This window comes from Poeciliopsis prolifica, unplaced genomic scaffold (genome assembly GCF_027474105.1).
Source record: "Poeciliopsis prolifica strain line A6 unplaced genomic scaffold, Auburn_PproV2 SCAFFOLD135, whole genome shotgun sequence".
Classification (NCBI taxonomy): Eukaryota; Metazoa; Chordata; class Actinopteri; order Cyprinodontiformes; family Poeciliidae; genus Poeciliopsis; species Poeciliopsis prolifica.
The window spans coordinates 391,875-418,569 of NW_026562510.1; the positions used below are offsets into that span (position 1 = coordinate 391,875).

Below are 26,695 nucleotides of genomic sequence, written 5' to 3' on the forward strand. Positions count from 1 at the left end.
GTCAGGAGTAACGGAGCTGCCAGCACATTCACTGCAGACATGGAAAAGCAGTAATAAAGTCTCCAGCTTGAATTTCAGTTAATAAAATAAAGATTTATACGATGACTCAATCTTGGAGATCTAATAAACCGGCTTCCTGTGCAGAGATTTTAAAAGCATTTCTTGATGAGCCGACTTTGCCTGTGAATTTACCGTAGAAGGGAAACAACTGTTGGGATATAAAGCTGTCTTTGAAAAAAAACAACAACAGCAACTTCAACAAAACAATAAATTCTGCCATCATTGAGGTTGACGTTGCAACTTCAACTCCAGTTCTGATTAGCAGTATTTCTCTGACACGCACAACTCCAAACCCCAGCTGTATGAGATCTATTTTCTGATCAACTTTATGCTCACAAACAACCCACAGAAGTTGTTTGGATGGTCTGCGAATTATAAACTGTCCTGTGTCTTTTCCACAGAGCGTTTGGTTGTTGCGTCACTTTACCAATAAAGTAATGTCTTTCTGTTTGCAGAAATCTGTGGTTCCATATTTGTGGATTCACCTATTCGCAGGAAAAGTGCCTCTTTTTTATTAGAGATTATGTAAAATATTTGAAAGAAATGGCAGCTTCACAAGTTGAAATATCTATTCCTCAACCTAATTGACTGGACTTTAGATTGGATCTCAAACAAATCAAACAAATTTGTCAAATCATTTATTCTCCTTAAAAAGCAATGGAAAAGCCAAATGGGATTTATTCCATCATCTCAAAACTACTCAGGGTCTCCTGCTGCGATTTTAGGCCAACCATTAAAAACGAGCTGTGGTTAATAACACTAATAAATTGCTAATAATTTATTTTTAAAGGTATAAAAGGTGGCTAAAATAAGACACGGAGAACTTTGACCCAGGGAAGTCCTGGCAGGTTCTCTTTACATTGTGCAGTTTGAAGTGCGAGCCGTGTGTGTAATGAGGCGAGTCTCTGGCGACGGTGTTTGAAGTGCGACATGCTTTCTGCCGACCCGGCAGCTTCTAGTTAAAAGATTTCTTGATTTTGAAGGTCTGGTTGTAATCAGATCTTTACTTGACGAGATAAATCTATTGTAGGTTTTTATTGATTTCTTTTTATTAAGGTCAATCAGTTAAGAGATGATTATTTAGCTATGCAGTCTGACTACTCTTTAGCGTAGTTAGTTTAGATATCTTGTTCTTAATAAAAGTTCAACAATAAAATCACTTTTTTATAATTAAATGAGTAAAAGCAGAAAAAGAAACATTTTTCACAGCCCTGTTTTCCCTCTCCTTTTTGTTTCTTTTTATTCTTCCATCTGTGTGTGAGACAGAGAGAGTCGGATCCTTAATGTGCATTTTAATGTTTAATGAATCGAGAGTCTACAGAGCATAAAAGAGACTGGAAATGATTTAAACTGCGCTGAAGTTCATATCCGAGGCTTCCAGTCGGTGAAATGCACCAGAGAGGTGAGGTCAAATACACACCTACACACAGAGATAAGAGAGAAACTCAACAAGGCCACAAAGTGCATTGCAGTTTGATACCTGGCTTTCATTTCCTGCTCAAGTCACTAATGAGTGTCCATGCAGCGACCTCTGACCCCGACACGAGATCTTTTGGGGAGCGCGCCGAGATGCGATTGTTGGCGATTCGTTGCTCTGGGAATTGGCCGATAAAAGCCAGACTGCAGCCGCGTCGACTGTTCTGACACTCGGACGTCGTCTCATGCAGACGAAGTTTCAACACAGTGACCCGCATTAGATAGAAGGTCTAAAAATACACGGGTCTCTGTGAAGACCGTAGTTTGAAACTCATCTTTGTTAAACTCTTGAGTCTAACAAGTAAAAGGAGATTAGCTTTGTCCTTTAAGAGTATTAAATCACATCGTTTTCCATATTTTGGGGGATATATATATATATAAAAAATAATAATTCAAGCCAATTACAGAAAGTTGGGTCAGGTGTACTTAATATTTCCTACAAAGGTGATGGTATGAATTTTAAGGTCTGGATCCCAGACGACTGGCACAAACACCAAGACTCCAGTCAGTTATTAATTTCCCCCATCTGAGATGCTAACAGCATGTTTAGAAGTTCTTACAGGCAGCGGCGTGTGTGCGTGTGTGTGTGTGTGTGTTGCAGTGGAGCAGGAGACGCTGTTGACATCAGCGCCGATTACAACCAAAACCAGCAGACGCGTCGCCTGTGGTGGGCTCTGGGGAGATCGGGCAGCTTCTGTGTGCTGCTAAAATGTTTTACATTTTTTCCCCTCTGATTATTTTTTTTCCTTCCCGTTTTGTATGTGGAGCATCCCTCCAGATGACGGGGAGGAGGGGGACACCTCCAAATCAGAGATCTCTCTTCCGCGACGGTTGCTTATCCTAATCACGTTGGTCTCGGATTCAATTAAAAGCAGATAACGGTTGTGACAAGGCCGCATTAACAAATGGCCCATGAACACGCACATGCAGGGACAGGAAAATGGGTCAAACGGACCCTGAGAGAGAACAAGTGCGTGTTAAAAAAAGCCAGCAGCCAATCAAAAGCGGATCTTTCATCCCTGTTAGCTCGACATGAACTGGAGATGAGAGGAGGGGAGGGGGGATGGAGAGATTGTTAAAGAGGTGCAAAAATGAAAAGTCAGGAAACTCATCTGCATTTAAATCAAGAGCTGCAGAGATGAAGTGATAAAAAATACATAGGCATGCGTGTTGAAAACAGTGGCGTTGTCCAATATGCATGTGAAGCAACTGCTTAGGGCCTCCATACCACCAGGGGGCCCCCAAGAGCAAGGAAAAATTCAGAAAAAAAACATCCCTCCATACATATGTGAATAAATATTTACATGTGGAGAAACTAGTTTTATGGTTGCTGCGCAAATACAATGGAAATACAAAAGAAAAATATGAAACTTGTTCAATTCAGCATTTAATCCGATCAGGGATTAAATGCTGATCGGATTAGCATTTAATGGTGGTACAAACCGGTACCACCAGGGCCGGCTGGTACCTGGTGGTACCAATCGCATCACATTTTCAGCTTCAACTTTGTGTCTGGTTTCTCCAAAGGAAACCCAGATTAAGACCTAAAACATACAGAGAGAGAAAAGAGCAGAAAGAGCTGGATTAGAGCTGGATTAGAAATGAAGCAAACCCAGTGACTCAATCACCTGTAAAACAACTCCCATGGAAACCCAGAAACAACTTCTGGGTAAACTTTCAGCCGGTGCCAGCGCAGCAAAGGAATGGGTAAACATTTGCCCTCTTTTTTTTTTGTAAACCAACCCGGCGCAGTCTGCCGACTGCACAGATCTGTTAAAACATCCTCTGATGAATCCAAAACCGGTGACTAACCACAAACTGAACAGATGTGGAAAACATCTATAATGTTAAATCTTTGTATTTTTTGGTCAATTCAGGGATTATGACAACAGGTTGCAAGACAGAAGACATCCAGTTCTGCAAAATTATAGTAAAACTAACTTGATTCAGGGAGTTTAGTCTGATTTAATGCAACAAAGAGGAACAAATGTTTGCTTTTGTTATGCCATCTATGTAAACATCCACATATTGAAAAGCACAGACAAGAAAAAGCATCAGGAAGAGTCCATATCACAAATCTATTTATTAAAAAAAAAAATCATGATTTATTATATTAACTGCTATAAAAACAAACAAAAAAAGACAATATGGAAGCCTTCCTGGGACAAGTTCAGTGGTGTGCATCAATGTAAAGTTGGGAACATTTGGCACAAAGCATTATTATTATTAGTAGTAGTAGTATTGTTTTGATACAGCCACTTGCTGAGGAGGCAAAACTGATCCTGAAAAACCCAGAGCAGAAAGAAGTGCACACACCTTACCGGAAAGAAAAGTCACCATCAATCAGGCCAAAACATCAACAGTGTCCAGCGTTCGTCCAGCTCTCAGTCCCGAGCGGAGGACACGTTGGGAACCGACTATCCAGGATGCGTTTGGTTTTTCAACGTTCTGCTCCCGGCTTTTGGATCCGGGTCAAATTCGGCCTTACGAACGACGTTTGGCAGAATATCCTTACAGGGTTGTGGTTGGAATAATATTTCTGGACTTGCCGTCTCAGAAGAACAAAAACAAAAAAATAAAAGTTCTTAATGTAATGGACAACAGGTAAATAAATTAATCATCTCCTCATCTTGGAGTGTTGAAGCTCTGACTGAGAGTGCATCGTTCTCTGAGCCGTAACCTGATTATTGCTCTTAAATATCTGATTAAAATTCACTTTAAAAACATCTCTGTACACTAGCAGTTCAGGAAGAGGCTGGTTGCCTCCTGGTGGGTCTGGACTGAAACTCTGTCACTTTATGTTGTTGGTGGAGCTGCGAGAGTGTGTTCACACAGCAGACAACATGACGCGCCAGTCACCACAAGTTCATTCGACTGCTAATGGGAAAAAAACAAAAACAAACTGAAAACAGACTCATCAGGTTTTGTCGTATAAACTGATTCAACCAACATTTTTGCCGCTGCTCTGCTCTTCTCTCTCAAAATGAAGCATTCAGAGCAGAGGAGATCTCCAAACTAACTCAACTAGCCTTTAAAGTTTATGCTTGGTATAGAGCGAACCATGAGAAAATGCTAAACATATTGAATAATTGAAGGAAATATTAGAGGTTACAGTATCCAAATGTTTTCCGCTTAGCATTTCAACTAACAGCCATCAGTAAAGAATTGAACAAAACTGAATATATGCATGTTTTTGGCCAGATTAACCCGTTTAATCCCAATTTTTCTTTCTCCTGCAAAATAAGTGCGTGCATTTCAATCCGTGGACCTCCACCACACGTGATATTTATGAATTATTATATTTTATGTTGGTTATGTTAGTGAAAATCTAGGTTTTACACCAACATATACATGTAAAGAAATGAGAAAAAATCATGACATGCATAAGCAATTGTAAGAAAGAACGGCTACAAGAGTGTTGAGAAATATTTTAGATGCATCACAACTCAATGGCACGTCCTGCAGATGTCATTGTCTCAATGTGCCAAGTGACCTTTGACCTCACTTGGTCATTTCATCACTGAGGCAAAATTAGGTGAAAATGTTAGTATGAACAAATCTGCATGTCCACCAGACCAAGCACAAGACCGTTGCCTTGTCCTGAAGTAGTTTCAGGTGTGGCGTCATCTTGTGGTGGTCATTCAGTGCATAAGCCACATTTTAAGGAAACAGTCGGCTTTTGGGGGGATGAAGTAGAAGGGCTTCAACTGAGGGAATGACAGTGATGTAGAAAACATAATTTTGAGGTTCCTTCAGGCCTAGAAGGTCTAAAATATCTGACAGTTTGAAGCTGTGGAAACGGCAAGATGTATAGAACAAACAGGAAAGCTATAGACACGTAGCATAGTGCTATCTATGCATTATGCTAACAGCAGCGATTGTTGCCGGTGGGATTAAACGGGTTAAAGCAGGATATAGCATAGCATAATTTTGTTAAGCTAACTACTAATTGAGGTAAAAAACGTTATAGTTTTGGAAAGCAAAACTTTCACAGTTTTATAAATGTTACAAAAAATGATAAAAACTGGGTTCAAATAGTGGCTAAGAAGATGTTTAATAGTCACTGAACAAAAATAGGTGATTTATGTTAGCAAGCTAATTTAGCCGTCTCCCTGCTTTTCGTCTTCATGCTAACAAATCCAAGCTAAGCACATTAAACAAAAAACAATTTTGAAAAATTAAAACATGAGACTCATGGACATGCAAAATTATAAACTATGATGAATGCAAATAATAATAACAATGAAAAAAAAAAAGCAATCGAGTGTCTTGTGTCATCCTGAATTAGCATCATGTGCTGACGCCGGCCAGCATTTTCAGCAGCTGGTTTTTAACATTTGAGAGCTGCAGGCTTTCCAGTGGGCAAGGAGAAAGATTGATGTTGCTCATGACAAACATCATAATGTTCTTAAACAGTACATGCAACCCTTTGTCGCACAGCACTCACACACACTGTACAAAACACACACGAGACTCAGGCAAAAATAACATCTGGGTACATTTCTGAATACTTAGAAAAGAGGAGTGTTTCCGCCGCTGCTGGGAGCGACTGTTCAAGTGTCGGTCCGGCAATCTGAGCTAAGCACACTCCACAAATATTGGCACCGTGTACAGTATATCTCACACACAAACACACCGACTGCATATCTTTTTGTAAAGCTTAGAAATGTCTCTTTAAAATCTCTCAATTTAAAGAAAAAAAAAGAGAGAGTCCTGACAATAAAGTTAGTTGTTTTCCTTTTTTGTTAAAATAGGATCACTCTGGGATGGTAGTGCAACGCCTCTCATTTGGAAACATGAAGCACTTTTTAAATTTTTTCTATTTTCATGTTTACTCCACAAACTCCTCTATGGCAGAAGGAAGGCTCAGGCTTCAAAACGAAAGAAATCCAACGAATCCAGGTTCCATTAATCCAGCCTCGGACTTTTTCATGGTTCATCTGCGATTCAAAAACAAAACAAAAAAACAGGTTGTACTTTGCGATGAGCCTTGGCATCTGGAAAAAGAAAAGTAATCCAGCCTGAGCGCTTCTTTATTTGTTATTCCTAGTGGTTAGAGGCAGCATTTCTGTGTAGAGGTCCTCTAGTCCCAGTGGGCAGTGACATCTCAGAAGCTCCGGCTTCCTCAGAGTTTCTCAAAAATGGATAGAAATCCTATTGGGAAAGCAAAACGTACCCAAAATCGAAACAGAAGTCTGAAAGGCTATTTCTCCATGGAGCGAGCGTGAAAATCCCCTGCGCCTCCACTGCAGAGTCGAGAAGTCTTCCCCCCAAAAAGCACCTTTATTAGATTTAATTTTATTTCAAAAAAATAAGCACTGTGATTGGTCGGTCAGGCTCCCGAAACGACAGACTCACTCCCAGCGTCCGTCGGCGGCAAACAGGTGGGTGTCCCAGAAGTCGTCGACGGGAGTGTGTCTGTTTGACGCGTGGTGCTTCTTGTGGGCGCTGCAGTGGGCGGGCGCAGGGGAAAGTGTTTGTCAGTCCATCTCGAGGTCCATCAGCTTGCTGCGCGAGCGGGGGGTGTGCGCCGTGTTGCGGCAGCAGCACCGGGCGCAAATCAGACCCAGAAGCAGAGAGAAGACGCCCACACCTGCAGACAAAACAAAAGCTGAAACGAGACGCTTCAAAATGCAGAGCGCGACTTTAGAGTGAAGATGAGTCGGTTTAAGACGCGAGCCAGCTGACACTGAAATATTATGATAGTTTAGTTGCGCTGCAAAAGCAGCCGATCGGACATTGTTAGCATTTGTGCTAGAAATGTGGACACCATGTGCAGCGAGGATTTGCATTTTGCTGCATAAAAATGATTATTTACAGATGGAGTGCAGCACTTTTGGAGTTGACTGATGTGAAAGACAAAAAAAACCCAAAAACAACTACTAAATATTAATGAATCACTTTGATATTTAGTTTCAATATTACCCAGAGAGGCTGATGCACCGTATAGGAGAGGTAGCTTTAAGGAGTCCCATACTGCAGAAAAAAGAGAGAGAACAATTGCTTAGAACAAAATAATCCAGGTTCTGCAGGAGCTTTCAGGTTATTTTGTAAATCTGGGTGATTATTTTAAACATTTCTTCACCTGCAAATTTGACGGAGAGGAAGACTTTGCCAGAGGTATAATCTCTATCCTGAGTCCAAAGTCCCGATGAGGCCGACTTGTACCAAGGAGTCACCATGCAGTGGTACTCACCACTGTCACTGGGAAGCACAGAAAACCCAGTTAAACGCCACAGTCGCAATCATGATGAAGCAGAAATATCGGAGGCGAGTAAAACAGGTCAGGGAGGAAAAGGTTAAAGGTTAAACTCTCACCTGTCCTGAGTGCCGAAAATGTTGAGCACGTAGGTGCTGGGGTCCTTGCGCTCTATGGAGACGTCGCTGGACGAGTTGCGGATGGACTTGGTGGCGACGCCGAAGCGGTCCACGCTGACCACTGGACTGGTGGTCGGCCCGCCGCGCAGCCGGGTGAAAAACCACCTCACCTCGTACGCCAGCTCCTCTGCAGGGGGGAAACGTGGACAAGAAAAGCAGTTAGTGACGACAAGAGCCGCTCCGATACTCCGTTTCTGTTTTTCCTTCAGGCTTAGTGTCAAGCTGCACCAAACCAGTGGACAACATCTCACATTTTTATATTACATCTTCTCTACCAAAAAAATCCACTAATACTTCAATATTTGTATTTTTTGTATAAATTTAAGTACATTTTTGGGAATGTAAAACTTCTTCAGGTAAGTTGAAGATGCTTTGCAAGTCTGGACACAGGTAGCTCAATCAAAAATGTTTTTTCAGTCTAGTTGTACAGCATTCATGTCAAATTAAAGGTAGAACAATTCATTTGTTCTCCTTAACTTTCCAGCATCATAAATTGACTTGAACATTCGCAGAAACGTCTGCTGCTCCGAGATGCTGCATTTTCACTCAGATGACCACGTTAACCAGCTGTTTCTTTCACTACACAGCAGACAGAGATGGATGAGCTTCACAAAGACAGTGACAGCCACGACAACAGACAGAGAGAGAGAATAATAAAAAAATAAAAAATAAAAAGAGACACCAGTTTGAAAGAATTCGTCACTGGAAAGCGGGTGCGAGTGAGCTCATCATTTCCAAGAGCCAGAGGTAGGAAGGGAAACGGAGAGCGCGTGATAGACGGGAGCCCAAACTACTCATTAGTCTGTCAGGGAGAGAGGGACTATTAGCACTGCGCCTCCTACACACACACACACACACACACACACACAGAATAAAAACCCCACGGAGCCTGAGTCATCCTCTGTCATTGGGGTGACAAATCGGCAAAACCGAGAGAGAGAGAAAAATAATAAAAAGGAACATTTGCCAAAACGGTCCACGAAAAACAGACAAAAAAAACGTAATGTAAAACAATTACGAAAGACGACAGAGATGAAGAAACGAGGGAGAGGAAGAACGGACGGAGCGAATGTAATGAAGAGAGAGACGGAGGAGAGCAGGGGACTCACCCAGAGCAGAATAATAAATCACATCGCAATGTTTTTTTTTCTTTTTTCTCTCCCTCTTCTCTCGTCGCCCTCTCTCCTCCATAATGGTTTTAATATTCAAGAGCGACATCATTAAAAATCAGGAGTAGCAGCAGCTGCAATAACCGGCGATTTGTCTCTGCGTCTGGCAGAAGAACCCCGGGAGCAAAGGGTCTCCAGCAAGACCGCACTTTATTCAGGAGGACAGACAAAACATTTTAAAAAGTTCCTTCACTAACTAGAAATGGAACTACAGCATTTAAAAAATATATATGTAAATTGTGCCATTCAAAGTTGCAAAAAGTTCAAACAAATTAGGAGCTAATCGACTCAGACAGAAAACGTTCCGTAATCTGCCGATCGTCTGGGTGATGACCTCCGGACAGGAAAGGTCACACGGGATTAGCATCTCCAGTCTGATAGGAAGCGAGTGGAAAAAAGGAAGTGGGAACTCGATGCAAACGCGGTCAGATCAGAGGAAAGAGGAGGCATGAGGAAACGGCAGATGGATCACAGCAGGAGGCCCGATCCGGATCAGATTGACCCACAGGACGGCGGGTGGGACACGAGGACACCTGCTGAAACCAAAACTGTTTTTATTAAAAGTCAGAGTTCAGTTTCTAGTTTTTATATTCAATAAAAATGACTTGGAGTGGTGGGAATTTGCAGGAAAATGGAGAAAATTTGTCTTTATTAAATTTAAACGACATCAAACTATAAGCAGTTGGAAAGAAAATGCAACAAAACCAGAAAAATATATATATTTTTTAAAAATCTGACATTTTCACATCCCAAATGCTACAGTTTTTCCAAACTATAAATTCCAGATAAAACCAAAATGTCACCATAAATTTTTAAGAATTGATGAAAGCTGAAAATCTGATGGATCCAAATGACGGACAGATGGATGAACATTGAAATGAAAATAAGCCTTTGGTTCTAGTTGGAGTTTAAAGTCGAAACTTTCTGTCCGATTGAGCCAAAAGGAGATGCCGTAATATTTTCTTGAAACAAAAATCAAACTGAAACGTCATTTTGCAGCTCCGGCCTGAGGAACCCAACAAAAACTTAGCAGAAGTTGTTAACAGACGACTAATTCGCTGGTTACAGTGATGAAAGCGGTGATGGAGATGCGATGGGACAGCGCGGCGAGGGGGCCGAGTTCTCCTCCTCAGAGGCCAGTAGCCGAGCGCCCCGTCCAACCAAAGAGGAGAAAACAGGAAGCGACACTAAGAGGGAAGGTGAAGGAGGTCAACTGACCCACACACACACACACACACACACACACACACAACACACACACACACACACGCACACACACCCCTCCAGACCCGCTGACCAGAGCGAGCGAAGAGCTCTCACACCATCAAGTTCCTCAAAGCTACACTCGAAGACGACAGTTATATAAAAACGTAGCGACCTACTTTATGTGAAGAACAATGATCCAAACTTCATCTTTCATTTTAAGTATATGATTTAGGTGCAAGACCAACTGGTAGGCAAGTTTTATGTCGCTTTTACAAAATGAATAAATCTGTCTGGAAATTCTAGTTTGAGTTGAAATAGGAGAAGACCCGGGTTTGGACCTGATCATGCTGAAAAACACAGACGCTGATGTATAATTGACCTTTACCTATTAAAGTGGCCAGAGGGTTTAATGGTTCTGCCAAAGGAAAAGTTAGATCCTGGTTTTTAAGGTTCAAATCAATCCTTAACGTCAAATCACATAATTTGACCCCTCATGACCACTATATGTAAACTTTTAATCCAATTTAAAAAAGAAAAAGACATTTTTAACTTTAAACTTTTGCGGGTCACTTTTCAGCCTTATATCATCTCTGGTGGTTTCTATAGGAAGTAATGGCCACACTTTCTCCTAATTACATCATTTAGCCACTCAGCTGAGAGCAGGAAGTGTTTTCCTTATACTAACGAGGTTAGTTTCCCACTTTAACCCCCAACGATCAAAGACACGTTTTGCATAATTCCTCAGGACTGACGTGTGAACTCCAGTTGCTCGTATCGGTGACGACACCGATTATTCGGCTATTATTAGAAAGCAGCTGCCTTCTCGCAGAGTCCGCCCGTAACTTTCTTTGTTCTTGCCGGCGAAGCGAGCCCAGAGTGAGGGGAGGGGATTGAGAACAGCTTACAGTGACAAGGGGATGGGGGAGATTATTTGGTTTTAATACGCAGCAATAAATCAACTGCGAGCGCAACATCTCGGAGCAAAATGCAGCGAGAAGCCTGAAATTATTGGTGTGTGTTTCTGCACAAACGCTTCAGCTTTGAGGGGCGACTTTCGCAGCCGTGTACTTGGGAGTTTTGCAACAGGAATCCATCCGTATCAGAGTAGCTGCTCCGCAGTCTGACATGTTACATGTCAACATAAAAGGCGGGAGCATGCTCAGAAAAGAAAAAAAGGGAACGCTTGCCGGATCGTCAAACAGTATTTGAACATCTCCTGAAGCTCTCATTTCTCAGTCTTCACAAAACTGCCTCCGTCACCTTTCATGTGCGCAACTCGGTGCAACATGGATAAAAAAATAATAATAATAATAAAAAAGGGTGAGGGGTTTGGTCCACAAGCTGTGATCTCCCCCTCATGTCGAGATTTGCGAGAAAACAAACCGAGACGCGGCTCTGGACCGCCGGCTTTCTCGCGCCGCTTGTGTAATCTCGGAGGGCTTTGAGCGTAGGTTTTGGGTTTGTTGAAACGGCCCCAGTGCTCCAGCCCCAGTTTGACTGGTGCAGCAGCTTCATTAAACAGGGAGAAAAGGGAAGGGAGGGCGGGGAGGCGGGGGAAGGGGGGTGCTCTCTACAGCGAGTCTCTAATAGAAAAACCTGGCTAATAAAACTAAAATGGCCGTCGGTGTAAATGAAGACAGTCTGATTGGATTTCTTTGGATTAATCCCTCGAGGAGGGTCCGAGGAGTTGAAAACTGCCTGACACACCAGCACTAAAGAACGTCAATTACTACTACTGCTTCTAATGAACACACGAGTAAATGTGTGTGTGTTCTCCGCTCCATAAAGCAGGACAGTGCTGGAAGAGTAGAATACTAAACACTATAAAAACACCATTTAGCTTCAGAGAAACAAAGCCTCTGGGAAAGTGAGTTTCCCTCGTTACTCGCAGCATGCTTAATGAGAAGCACCGGCAAAACCAAGGCAGGCTGCGCTTCATATTTCGGGATATTTTGCATCCGCCAGCCCTTTCAACAAAACGCTTCGCTCACACGGCCTTCGCAAGGAAAACACCTACACTTTTTAGATTCCAGAGCGTTTGAAAAATGTGACTTTTGAATCGTTTTCTCTCCAAATGGTCTCATTAGCGGGTAAGGGTTTCATTATTGAGTTATTCAGGACAGAAACTAGTAATAAAAGCAAGGATATCACATCTACAAATGCTTTAAATAAGCTATTTAGTTGAAATGAACAAAAATAACTTGAATACAGATCCTTGAACAGGTGATTTCCCCCAACCAAATGTTGAAGATGTTTCAAACCATTTTTATGAATTCAAGTGTCAAACATGTATAGAGATAACAAGCTGTATGAAAAGTTTTCAGCAGTTTTGGCCTTTGACCTCCATTTTTGTCCACTTTCCCTCTTCATTCAGTCATGAACTTTGACCCCAACAGAGACAAACACTTTGTTTCGAACTCAAAAGACTTTTGAATCAGCATCTCAGAGTTTTACATTTGGGATTTTGAATCAATGAACGCTACGACACAACAAAATGCGTCGAGTTTTGTGAGACTCGTCTCTCAGGTGATGGAACATCCTCACGTTTTCCCTCAGCAATCCTCCAGAACTTCTCACCTTTCTGCTTTGAACGCTTCCTTTAAAACCCACAGCCTTCCCCTTCCTGCTGTCGCCCAAACCGGCCCTTTAAACGAACGAGCCGCGTCGTCGTCTCCCACTTCTGTTTAACTCAAACGGCTAATGGAGTGAAAATGATTGTGGTGCTTTGCCGAACCCCCCCGCCGCCTCCCGACGCTAACGGCTCCGCGTTTTCAATTTGCGCTTTATTGTCACCCCTCGTCTTTTCTCGCTCTTGGTTTGCAGCTTTTATACTCTTCATCTGCATTCCTCTTTAAGGTCGGTTGCTGGCAGATGTGTGCTGACTTTTTTTTTGTACTTTTTTTTATTCTCTGAAAACGTTTGCAGAGCCTTTTGCCATCCTTTCCTTGTACTAAAACAGATCTGCAAAGAAGCCACGACGACCAAATCATTTTTGAAGACTAAATCACTATTGGAGTAATGGCTTCTTCCCAACAGAGCGGCCTTCCAGCTCATGCTGGACTTATTTCATTGACTAATGAGTTTTGAGTTGATTTTTTCAAGCGCTTTGACTCAACCAATCAAAGCCTTGCAAAGCCATGACATCATTGACTTTACATACATTTCTAAAACAGATAAAAATATGTGTTCCAACTATATTTTGCGATCATCAATAGCAATGAGCAACAAAACTATTTTTCTCAATCAATCAATTACTTGACTTGACTTCCTTTCTCATTCTCATGACAAAAGTTGGTTTGAATCATCCAACAGTAGCTTAGAATAAAATGCTTTTTATGATTATTATGTTGCAAATGCATCTGATTAACTGCGAGAATTTTTCTCCATCTTTGAAGAATGTCTCCAAAGTTTCTTTCCTCTCATTGAAGCTATCTTAACAAAGATTTGTTGACATCAGCGCGCTCGTTCTCCAATTAAAGCGAACCGGTGGCCTTCGCGGCAGAGTGTGAGCAAATATTAAGGCTGCAAAGTGTTACGTGAACCGACAGCTCCCGACTTAATTCAGGTCATGTTGTTGATCCCCAGCTGTTCTTGGTTCAGTGGGATCCGCTAATGAAGTGAGAATCATTTTCCGCCATCCGTTCTCACCACTTCAACCGTCTCTTCTCTCACCACTTCAGATCCACTCCTCTCCCCTCGCTTCTCCCCGTTAGGAAACGGCGCCCTGTTCTCCAGCCTCTCTACCCCCCCCCGCCTCCTCTTTTCACTCTCTTTCACCCTCGTTCCCTTTAATGCTCTCACTTGGTCCCTTCTCCTTTCCTCCAACTTACCCCAACCTTCTCTCCAACTCGCAATCTATTCTTCCTCTACCTCGTTCTGTCTCCCCGGCCGGCTAACGGAGCGTGAGATTGGCTAATTAACGGCTGCCTGGCGGCCTTGCAAAGAAAGCTGGGTAATTTGGAGAGACTGAATGTGGAGCTAAGAGAGGAGGAACCGGTGTATGTATTGCATCGCGTCGACCTTCAACTTTTTAGGTTTTTCACTCCTTCATCTCTACATTTACTTATTTAAGGTTACCAATTTAAGAAGAAAGTTGGCATGGAGTCAAAGTTGGTAGTAAATTCAACCGGAAAACAGTAGTAATACTAATTTATTTGGATCATTATTGATTTTGCAACGTAGGAGGATTTTGAAAACGGCGAAACAGAACTTGAACTATATTAGAACCAAGAAATATGCGAAATAAAGTCGAACATGTGAACTGTTGTTGGAAGGAAAAAGTGTTCATATCAAAATCGAGATTTAAAATGATTTTTTCCCCCTGGAACTGGGATACAAGTGCACTTAAAAATAAGAAACTTTAAAAAAATCCAATACTTTATTGTTTCAAATTAAAATGTCTTTACGTGAGACTTTTGGCACCCAGTGCCCGATGCTGAGCCAACGTGGCTGAATGCTGGGAACCGAAATTCTAGATTTCACCAGCAGCTTTCTCCAAAACTGCTCCCTGTTTTTTCTTGGAAGAATACCTGCAGGTTTTCCGCCTGCTTTGACTTGTCCGCACTATTTTATGCTCTTGCATAAATGAAAAAAAAAAAAGAAATAAAAATGTATCGTTTTCGAGCTTGATAATGGCGGCTGCTTTTCTTTTTAGGCAAAGAGAAAACAACATTAAGTCTGTGTCTGAGACCCAGCAAGCAACAAAGCTTTATTTTTTTTCCCAGGAGGAACCGGGTGGTATACGGTTATTTTTACAAAAGAATTTCAGAGTGAGGGAAACGAGAGAGAGAGAGAAAAACTGTCACAGAGTCAGAGGCAGTGCTTCAAAACGCAGAAAATAAAAAAAACAACATCTCTAATGGTGATGTCATCCCCCGTCCAACTACTGATTTCAAGTGTGCAGCATTTGACAGGCTTCTGAGGCTGCAATAACATGCCATTCATTCCAGTCTGCAATGAACGGCGGGTCGGCGTGTGGCTGCACGCTGACAAACTCAAAGGAGAAACAAGCAGAAGGAAGAAACATAGCGGCTTTCTGTTTATATACGCCATTAAGGACATTTGTCCCACTTAAAGGTTGCACACCACCAAAAATAAATAAACCATTAAATGACAAACGGAGCAAACATGAGATAATACAGTGAAGATTTGACTTTTTAAAAAGGCATCGAAGTTATTAATAACCGATTAATAATTGTTAAATCCAAATGCAGAAGAGACTGAGCTTTCCACATGTTGATGTTTGAACGTTTTGTTTTCTTTAGCAGCAGATGCAAACTTTATTACAAACAATCAAGAAATGTTGTTGCATTCGAGGATATGAAATGTTTATTTTCTCATTTTAAAAAGGAATTGATTTGTTCATTTGCAATTCTAGTACTGTATAAAAAATGCTGACGTAAAAAAACAAAAGGATGGCCTCCATCTTTGTTGGTTATTAGCATTGTTTCAAAAAATAGCCTAATTTTCAAACACCAAATATGAAATCCTCAGTTAATGAGCAGCTCTGACACATTTGTCCACATTTGGCTCTGTGTGGAGACCGTTCCAGACCAGAAGGCCGTGGAAGCATTGAATGCAGTAAAAGCCAAAGCTAATAATCATGTCTGACCTTCTTTCAGGCACCCACACAACACAGGACTCAAGAAAAGCACCAGCTGCCGTGTGGGGGCATCTTTCTGTGGAAGTGCGAAGAGGAAATTAACAAGTTATAAGTCTAAAAAGGCTCCCAGAGGGATTTACACCTGAATAATAAACTGGAGGATTAGAAAAGAAAAGGTGATCTCCTGACCATGCTGTTAGGATGGTTCAGAAGAACATTTTCTATAATAGAACGCTGGAAAATTTACATCTATGGCAATTTTTTTTTATTTGAAACAGTTTAATCGTGTTTGGGATGGACGCAAACACTCACAACTATATTCTGTTTAGGGTTTGGTAAATATCACAACCTAATGCTGTCAAGTGAAGCATCAGAGTAAAGTAAAAGAGAATCGTAAGGGCCAGGAGCTTTGAATGCTTCCAATCCAGCAGGTTAAGGACATTTCAGTCATTCAGAAATCTTGTAATTACCCAAAGGAACTTCTTTCAAAAGCATATCAGGAAATGACCTTCTGTGTGCCACGCGGAGCAATCCATTTCCTTATGAGACGTTTATCAGTTTCATAACGAAGAGCCGATTCAAAACCATGAATCACCGGAGATATTTTCTTCTTCGATCTCCAGAAAGGCTCGTAAAGACAAGCTCCGACAGGAGAGAGGAGGAATGTTCTCAGCTCAGCTATTCACTTTGTCACTGTTGCTCAACCTTTGCTGAAGCTTGTGATGCGCTCGAACAATGACTGTCCAAGTCCAACTGGAAGTAAACCGACTCGCAAAACTCTGAAACAAGTTCCTCCAGGAACAAAGGTTTACGGTGCAACATGGTGCCACGCCCGTCAACAGGAAGTGATGCTTGCTTAAGCGTTATAAACATAAACGCCTCGCCTTTGTTGACTTTAGTTCATTTGAGTTTCCTCATTGGTCACATGACCGAATGACTCACAGGAAACCATCTGTGATTTGCTTTCTCTGTATGCAGTAATCTGTGAGCTACAATCCAGGTACTGAAGCTCTTTATTGGGATTTTCTGGGATGGACCAACATGCTGAGTCATTTTGTAAAACCATCTCTGCAGATTTAACAGACTGAACAGTTAGTTTCAGGCCGAGGCCTTTCCAACTCATTAACGTGTTGATCTAAAACCAGAACCTATAAACAGAGCATTTTGGCTGCTTTGCTGTTCTATTTTTACAAATTAAACGACTTCTGAAGGAAGCAATTTTCAAATTTGTCAAAAATTGCTCTGAAATAATCAAAAGAAAATTAAGCTTAGGAAGCTGAAACCTCACAGACTGGAGAAAAGGACGACTGTAGATGTTAGCTTCTGCGATTTAATAAGCAATAAGCAACTGCAAGCGTTTCTGGAGATGCATTGACAAACTAACTTCAATCGAGGGCATTTTTTGTCTCCAGCCCCACCAAATAAACGATCCATTGTATTTACAATCTTTCCTTGACAACTAGGCGCTAGATCGCTGACAAAATATGGAAAAGTTGTTCATCTTAGTAATCAGTTTTACAAACAAAAACGCAAGGCTGTGTGTTCCTGGAGTGTTTCCTAATTTATTTGGTGCCCATCAAAGATTAAAATAAACTAAATTTATTCAGCTGGGGGAAAGTAGGGTAACTTAGATCTGGATTTGCTCTGTTGGGTAAACTATGATGACACCATTTCCATTGTTCAGTCTCAGCTCTGAACTGCCATCAAAGTTTCAACGTTTCCCCATTCAAATCTCTCAGAAACCTGCATTTTCTAATTATAAACAGCTTTAATGTTTGTTGCTTCTTAGTTGTAAAAACGATGACAGGTCAGAGTGGTGCAGAGCTTTTTTTCATCATTAGCAAACAAGCCAGTTTCACAAATTAAAACCATTCACGCTGTTTATTTGACATCAAAAATAATCCCCCTGGATTAAGCAGAACACGAATGAAGCTGCGGTAGCAACAGAATTAAGCTCTTTGACCAACATACTGAGACTGTATGAATGTGAAACAGATGAAAGCGTCACAGCTGTTAAAGATCCTCAACGATATAAAAAGAAGAGCGATTTTTCTAATTGAACAAGCAGATTATCTGGATGAACTGAGCGCTCATTTATTAATAGGCCAAGTCGAAAAGCACGGCAAAGACAGAAAATCATTGAACAGAAAAGAGAAATGCAAAGAGCATGAATGAACAAGAATATAATGATTATATCCACTTTCTGGTGTTTGATTCCACCCTGATTTCCACACACGAGTGTGAAACAGCTGCCTCAACATTTTGTGAAGGATCTGTGTTAATGCTCACTTGTGTGCCGAGGATGCAGGGGTCTGTGACTTTAAACTTGAGCAAAATATGCCTACAGCTAATACTAACTCTTTTAACTCATGTTTTTAAATGTATCCAGCCTTTAATCCTTTTGGGAAATTACAATAAGAGGCAATTCAGAGACTTATTTTTGGCTGTCAGATCACTTACAACAGTTTGTGAAACCTTTAATCTAAAAAAAAGAAAAAAAAAGAGCGAGAGTATTACAAGTTTCAGTCAAAAATGTTGCTAAAGTCTCGTCTTGATCTTATGAATCATCCTTTCTGGAGAGTTGGATGCATCTCTACACCTGCAGTAAGCAGGTCCTCGTAAAACAATACGTTTTTCACCGTTTAAGTCTGGCAGAGGAAAATGTATTGTTTCCAGTTGAGCGCTTGTAAAATAAAAGCCCTCGGGTTAAAATGTCACGTCTCAGTACAGGTCTGAATAACTTACTGGGGGAAAAAAAGGCCCCATTTTCAGTAAACACGCGAGTGACAGCGACAAGCCTGCTTCCCTTCACCGGCGCAGCTGTCTGCGAGTGCACACTTTGAAGGCAGCAACCCACTAACCCCTGCAGGTCTCCCCTGCTGCGAGGAAACATGTTTTTATGTACAGGCAAAAGAACAGCCCCTGCGTTCACTCAGCAGAGGTCCACAGGTGCAGCAAATTGTGTTTGCATGTACATACGAAGGTAGCATCCACAATATATTAAAAAAAACCATAAAAAGCAAATCTTGGGCTAAAGGTGGGAGGAGGAGGAAGTGGAGAGGAATGGTGACAGATGGGCAGCAGGCAGTTGGGAATTCAGCATGATGCCATATGAGGAAGAAGAGATGGAGAGGAGGAAGAGGAGACACTTTAAAGGTTAAACAGAAGGCTGAATCTCAGATGGTTTCCAAACTCTGAAAGACCCTGTGCATCTCAACGCCGACGTGAATTTTTAGGTATCTGACTGTTCACATACTGCAGTACATCCTTTCTACATGTAGAGCCTCCAACGCTTATCAATATTTGTGGTAGAGATGCCGTACCAATAATCTTTTATGGCTATAATTTAATGTCATGGTGATAAAACGATAAACACGGACCTTTGGAGTTCACTTTTGGACACATCGCCCGACTTAAGAACATTAAACATCTGTTGTCTGTTTGTTACAAGAAATATTGGATCGAAAAAAAAAAAGCACTAGTGGTTGATACGGTCGTGTGTGTTGATTAACTGTAATTTTGCACATCAGGAAGATAAAAATTTTGATGGATGAACAAAGGAACTGATGAACGAACGAATAAATGGACGGATGAATAGATAAACCAATGGTTGGATGAACTGATAAATAAATGGATGGATGGATGGTTGGACAGATGATTGATGAACCAGTAAATGGATGGATGGACAATCATCAAATGGATATTGATCGACCAACAGATGATCTCGAGATAAATGATTTACAGATGAATAAGTGTCTGGTCAAAATGATGGATGGATGATCTCTAACAAACGCAGGAACAGGATAACGTGGAGGGAGACCAACACAGCTGCCGACAGGCTGGCAGGTGAAGAGCTCAGAGGTAAAAAAAAAATAAAAATATTCATTAACGAGTGTACGAGAGGAGCAGCAATGTGTGTTCTACCTGTCTGAGAGTTGGCACTTTTGGGCGAGGATCCGGAGACGCCGACGGAGCACTCCATCTTGGCCGTTTCCCACGGATACACGCTGCTGGCGTCGGAGTGGATTTTGACGGAGAATGACGGCCCTGCGAACACCAAGCGCATCGTTTCCAGTCAGCTTAACATTTAACAACGGCCTCCGCACATCAGAGGAAGTGATCAAAAAGACTCATTTAAACTGAATTTTTTTTAAACCCACGTTGCCCCCTGAGGGGAACGGCACATTTCAGAGAGTAAACACACTCTTAAAAAAGGGAAGAGGGGGTTGATTCATCTGATATGTAGGGGGAGCGGGAGGAATTGAAAAAAACATTCTGATCCAACACACCCAGTCAGATGCTCTAAACGTTGCAAAACCTGCAGACTCTCAGCTGTTGCTGGGTTTGGTCTCTATTTTTCTCATATTTCATGTAAATTATTCAGTGCATTTTTCTTTTCGCATGCCGAGCGCTTCAAGTGGATAGTCCCAGTGGAAGGAGCGAAAGAAAGTCGTCCGGTGAAATGTGTTAAAAGCTGCGCTGACCTTCGGCGCTTCACAAAAACAAAACAAAGAAACCTGTAATGTTGTGAAAAGCTCATATTTCTGGACTCACATGTACTCAGATTTATTTTTAAGTCAGAGGGAGGAGGCTGGAGGACGAATCTGGCACATTTTGTTCTTTCCTGCCCTAAAAGCTGCTATTTCTTATCTTGCTAAAAATGCTTTTTGTGGCAACAAACGAGTCCCGTCACGTCTACGAATGCAAGTCGCTGATGACTTCATCTGAAACAAAGGGAGACCATCATGAGATGAAAGTTTAAAGAACTGTGCAGCTCGTTGATGGCTGCACAGTTCGCTGGCGCAGACCGAGCCTCTGCATATTGCAGCATGAGTTTTAATTGGGTCATTGGTGCAACTTTGCAGTAGCTCTCAAACATTTACACTGCTAAAATTTCAGATTTTAAAACAGAAACTCATTCTAAAAAGATACATAGTGTTTAGAAAAATGTGAATTTCAGCTGAAAACATTAAGTGAAAGGAAAAGCAGAATGGCATTGATAAGACAGGTTGGGTTAGGATGTGATTGTTGCTCATGTGAACTAGACTTGTCGTAGTTGGGCCTCAAGCCGAGCGTTAAAGACAGATGGGTTGGTGCGAGGCAGATGGAGAGATCGACCGACCGACTTGTAAACTCCAGTCCAATCGTCTGTCACAGAAAGTCTGATTCTGATGTATAAATTCATAAGACCCAGTTCATTTACAAGTGTGGTAAAACAGCCAAAGAGTAACTCCTGACATTCTGGCTGTGCCAGAATAATATAAAGAGTAAAAATGTTTCTAAATTAAGAAATAAGATTCAAAGAGTTTGAAAATTCAATGGCTATAATAGAAACACAGTGGAAAGCTGGTTTTGTAACACGAAGGAACCTTTGGCAGAAGCAGAGCCTGGCTTGTTGGTTTCAGGCGCTGTGTTTATCAGAGTGCTGCGTCATGTCCGATCGCTGGAGGATATTGTTTTATAACTTAAACCTGCTTTAAATAATTTCCAAAGATTTCTCTCTGATCTTCTCGCTGCGTTCCTTGCTCTTCGTGATGCTCTCTGGTATTCTCAGGGGACATTTACAAAGAGGAGAGTAAAAGAGTTGGAATCCAAAAGCAGGGAACACATCTTAAATCCGTACTTGCTACATTTTTTTTTTTTGCAAATGTAGCAAAAAATGCAGAGTGAAAAACACATAAAGGTTCACTTTGAATCCATAAAAACCAGAAAATAAAAAAACCCCTTCTGTTATAATCCAGTCTTTTCTCTGCAGCCACTCCATATTTGCAGTTCTGCCAGATCGCATTCTAGCTGAAATACTTGACGGGAAATGTGTGAACGAGGTTTTTACATTTCCATACTCAGAAACAGGACAACACCTCCAAAACGTTGAGGATGCAGCCGGAGGAAGGAGTGGAAGAGCTGAGCTTCCATCTCCTCAGGCGAGCGTATGGGGGGTCTCGACCAGCTCACATTGACGGTGACACACTGTTTACGTGGGTGTTTGTGTGTTAGCAGGAGGGCAGGGGGGTCAACTTAAAATATTCCACTTGGACACACACTTGATAGATTCCACACACATTTAAGTGAGCGGAGACAGAAAAAGAAACCAAAGCGGCGGTGCAGATCTTCGCAGCCGGCTGATTGGCCAAAGGGCTTCGCTTTGAAGACGTCCCAGAGAGAGAGAGAGGAGACGGGGAAGGATGGATGAGCAGCGACAAAAAGCGTGAGATGTACGTGGAGCTGAAGGCTCCTGCTTTCCCAGAGAGACCGGAACGCAGTCCAGGGTTATCATCTGGTTCTCCACGTGTCGCTCCACTCCCACAGCCTATAAGCGTCTTTGCCCTCCAAATATCGTAATTCAAAATGTGGCATCCGATGTGTAGGAACAAATCTGGGACACAAGCCGCTCCAAAGCAAAGTTCTGACCGGGAGCAAAAGTGTAATTTAAACGTTTGGAGCAAATAGCGTGGCATTCTGAAAGACCGGCGCGGTTTGCAACTAAAAATTGCATGATATCCCAAGATATCTATATCAACATTTGGGAATTTCACATTTGAACCCGTTCTTTGATTTCAAAATCTTACTAAGAATATATATCCATTTTCTTTGCTTACTCCCATAACCACAAACATTTCCAATTTTTATCTACCCTTCCATCTTCCTCTCTATGTTCTCTTGTACTCTGATTACTTTCCCACCAACAAAGCTTTCTTCTTCTACTTCTTTTTTTTTCCTCCTCGTCCACTGCATCACCTCCTCGCCTCCCAACCAGTTCCCTCTTTTTGTTTCCAACTTCCCAGTCAGATCAAAAGACAATAAGTAGGCCAGTGGCAGTGGTGGGCGTCAAAGAGCTCTAGGTGTGTGTGCACGTTTTTGCACGTTATTAGGGACTTCATTTTACACGTGAGTGGATGGAGGATGTGTTTGCAACGTGTTAGGAAACAGAAAAAAGGAGCCGCTTCCATCTTTCTCTCATTTACTGCAGGACTTCAGTCCCATCATTAGTTCACTCACTAATGATCTGAGGACTTTTATGAAAGCAAATAAATCACTGAAAGGCTGCAAAATGGTTTTGAATAATTAATGAATGCAGCTGCAAACAGGAAAGGATTTTGTTTGTTTTGAAATGATGGATTCTGTTGGATTTTTGTTAAAAGAGATGGCTCTCTTACAGAGCTCCTAAAGAGACGCCATATCAGCGATATTTAATTTTTAAAAAAATGAGCGGGTCAGAGAGCAGGAGTCGGTTTCTAACGAGCCAGTGAGCAGATGGTGGTTCAGTTTTTGTGTTTTATCCACTTTAAAATGAAATATGATTCTCCTTTAAACATCTTAAAGAAAATTCTGCTTCATAAATTACAATAAAGTCTCCAATATTAGATAAATGACAGCAGCAAATGTCTTGCATTTCTTGATATCAGATTTGGCTTCTGGATTCTTGCGTCACAAAACTCTAAGATATTTTTGCAGATTTTTGCTGGCACAGTTTTTTCTTCCACTAAACTTTTCAAAAAACATGCAAGGATCCAGCCTGAAACTGGTCTTATGCATTAGTCTGTAAAACTTAATCTGTTTTTATCCTCTAAATTAACAGCAATAAATGCTTGAACCATCTCAGTCTGTGTGGACTTTATTAAGAATTTAAAGTTTTTGAACTAATATTTTGAAATAAATCTACTTTTTGACGACCTTAGAAGACTATGAGATGATCGCATGAACTAAGTTTAAAAAAAACAAAGAGGAAGAAGAAAGAAGAAGCATGTGAACGTACCGTTTTCCTGAAAGTTGATGCTGACTTTGTTGGACTCGGACGTGGCGACGGTGGTCCAGGACTGATCGGGCTGCTGCTTGGTGAAAGCCGTGACGTTGCACCAGTAGTAACCTTTGTCGGACACCTGGACGCCCTCCAGGCGGAAGTGGAACTCTCCCGAGCCGGTTTTGGAAAGAACCAGATTGTCGCTGTGGGAGCAGGTTGAAAGACAACTTCAGAATCAAACTTCGGAGTGTGTTGTCTAAGGTGAGGGACGGTGTGTGTGTGTGTGTGTGTGTGTGTGTACCTCCTAGATAAGTCAGTGATCTGCACCACGTTGTCGGGGCTGAGGGACATGATGGTTTTGACGCTGCCTTCTATGCCGCCCTGTGATTGGATGTACACGGCGAAGCCGATCCAGTCCCCGATGTTCTTGGTGACGGCGGAGCAGCTCATCTCAAAGGTGGCCCCGCCCACAGAGGCGTGACGGATGGTTTTGGCCGCTACGTTGAGAGTGGGGCCTAAAAAACAGCAAGCAGACCTTAAATCAAGTTTAGAAGAGGTCACAACAGACTACATAGGAACCTTGCCTTTTATTTTCTGAAACCAGCACCAACGCAGGCTGACTTCGAAATGTGATGACATCATGGCCTGATTAGATAAGCCGAGGTCAGAAAGTTCTCGGCGGGCAGGAAGTAAATGTGTGCGTGCATTGTGGGTGAGGAGCTGAGACAACAAGTTGACTTTTGTGGGATTTCTGTGTGAAGTCTGGAAACTGCAGCTACAAAATCAGAGCGAAAGCTGAAAATGCTGCTATTCACTGGTGTTGCTTTGGTATTTCCAATTATTTCATCTAAAGCTCTCAAGGCTGCAGCCGTTAAAACTCTCTTTGAACCAGAAGTGCCCAGGATTTAATCTGCAGCCATTAAGTTAAAGAAAAGAAAAGACTTGACTTCTCAGTTCAAGATCCCAGACGGGTTTTGTTCGTCTAAATCAATTAAAACGGTCAGAAAAGTGGATGTGAGGCGGCGTTCTGAAGCTGGCTTACTCTTGGTGTCCCACTGTACGGTCAGCGGCGAGCTTTTGTACTCGGCGACCTGCACTACCTCCCCCTGGCTGCTAACGCTCCAGGCAGAGACGGCGCACACATAGTGGCCCATGTCGATCTTCTGCAAAGGGATAAAACGTCGTTTTAACAGGATTGAATTTAGCGCTACGTTGTCGGAGCCTCTGGTTGTGGCAATTATCTTCTGACCTGAGTGTGGAGAAACCGCAGTTTGAACTTGTTGGGTCGTGCTCTGCTCAGACCCAACACTCCGCTGTCCAGCCTGTCTTTGTACGCCGAATTCGACTCCAGGTTTCCGTGGGCGTCCAAGGAGCCAATGAGCTTCGGGGGCGGAGCGTTTGTCCCCTTATCTTTAAGTGATTGGATGGAATCAGTAAGTGCACCTAGAACAGAGTTTTCACTTTGAAAGGAAAAGGATAATTAGTACCAAGAAGACCAATGTGCTCCCATCTGACACCCAGTCTGCCCCCTGGTGGTAGCTGGAAGATGTTGGTCACGTCACAGGACAGCTCTATGGGTTCGCCTGTCTTCTGGGGCTTCATGGTGGCTTCCAGGGTGAGCGTGAAGTTCGGCTCTGAGGAGAAAAGAGTGAGGAAGGAAAAAATTAGCTCTGTCATATTACGCTTGCACTTAAAAAGGCATAGATACACCATAATAGGAGAAGAAACAAGACAGTTTGATAGAGGTCTTGATGGTGCATAGGAGAACCACACACAGCCACAAAAGCTTGGCATCTAACTCCACTTGTTACAACTCAACCAATGTCGCCCCTTTTGTATTGTCGAGTCTCGGTCTAGCAGGTTAATGGCTGGTTCTAGTCAAGTTGAGTGCGTCTCCATTGGCAGCGTGTTCTTTGCTATGCAGCAGGTACGGGGGCGAGCCGTGTGCGTGCGGCTGGCGCGCTGATGGTGCGGTTTTGCGCATGCGTCCTCCGGCAGCCAGTTTCTCTGAAATCTCCAGGTTGATTTGCGGGTTGCCCCGTCAAGTTGACGATGCACGCGCTCTTCTGCAAGTACCGCCTTCGCTTAGCCAATAACGTCAATCAACGGACCAATCAACAAATGCAGTACTGCCAGATTGCTTTCCCTGCAGTCTTTACCTCCAACGATGACAAGACTCACTTGTCCAGCGACCGATATGCCATCCCTCACCTCTACTCTACAAGTTCTGCTTGGCTGTTCAACCAGCAAACTCCATTTTCCTTCACAAACTGCCAAAAGGCATTGCTATGTTAAAGAAATTATTGGCCAAACAACTTTGCTGATGCTGTTTTCCCTACTTTTCATGATGTACAGCAATTTTATTTCGGGGCAAGTTGTGCTTCAGAAAGATCCATCTTCTCTCCAACTCTCAGGACTGTGTGGAGTGTGTTTTATGGTTCTGTTGCCAACCAGGCTGAAATTTAATTGAAGCAAGGAGCCTGATAGGGTGACACTCCAACCTGATAACGACCAGAGTTCCCATGCTTCACCAGAGCAGCAGATCTTTCCTCTGTGTCCGACACGCCGGCGATTTGTCAATTTCCAGCAGTTCAACATCAGCTTATGAATGCAAAGTGATTCCTGTGTGTGTGTGTGTTTTTTTTTTTTAATTTAGTTGGTGTCAGGATAAAGTAGAGCCGGCTGTCTGAGCCAGAGGACCATAAATAGACCTGAAGTAACACAGTTAACTGCGCGAGAAGAGGTGTGTATCGCAGCGTTAATAGTGAGTGTGTGTGGGCGGTGAGGCAGGTCCTCACAGCCAGACATCCAGATTGCTGCTTTACACGTCAATGAGCAGGAAACACACACCATGATCTCCACTGAAACACACGGTGTGCATGTATATACAGTACACACTCACTGCAGCAGGAGAAGGTGGGGCTTGACACAAACCAGCTTCACCACATCAGGTACAAGTCAGTAAACACACACAGATCAAAGCTATAAATACAGGTGCACCAGTGTGAGTTTGGCACAGCTCGCGGTGCGGGTGATGTCAGTTGGACGTCACACACACACACA

The 26,695-nt window shown here is 42.4% G+C and overlaps 1 protein-coding gene across 1 annotated transcript in view; it reads right to left on the reverse strand.

Annotated features, from left to right (window-relative positions):
• Positions 1–3,595: 3,595 nt before the first annotated feature.
• Positions 3,596–26,695, reverse strand: part of ptgfrnb (prostaglandin F2 receptor inhibitor b) — a 43,387-nt gene continuing 20,287 nt past the window's right edge. The window contains exons 6-15 of the mRNA XM_055025030.1: positions 25,120–25,266; positions 24,882–25,042; positions 24,675–24,795; positions 23,934–24,147; positions 23,648–23,835; positions 19,816–19,938; positions 7,855–8,041; positions 7,622–7,740; positions 7,462–7,512; positions 3,596–7,129 (exon numbers count right to left, since the gene is read on the reverse strand). Coding sequence (XP_054881005.1) covers positions 7,017–7,129; positions 7,462–7,512; positions 7,622–7,740; positions 7,855–8,041; positions 19,816–19,938; positions 23,648–23,835; positions 23,934–24,147; positions 24,675–24,795; positions 24,882–25,042; positions 25,120–25,266 — 1,424 coding nt within the window. The 3' untranslated portion in view covers positions 3,596–7,016. The remainder of the gene's footprint in view (positions 7,130–7,461; positions 7,513–7,621; positions 7,741–7,854; positions 8,042–19,815; positions 19,939–23,647; positions 23,836–23,933; positions 24,148–24,674; positions 24,796–24,881; positions 25,043–25,119; positions 25,267–26,695) is intronic.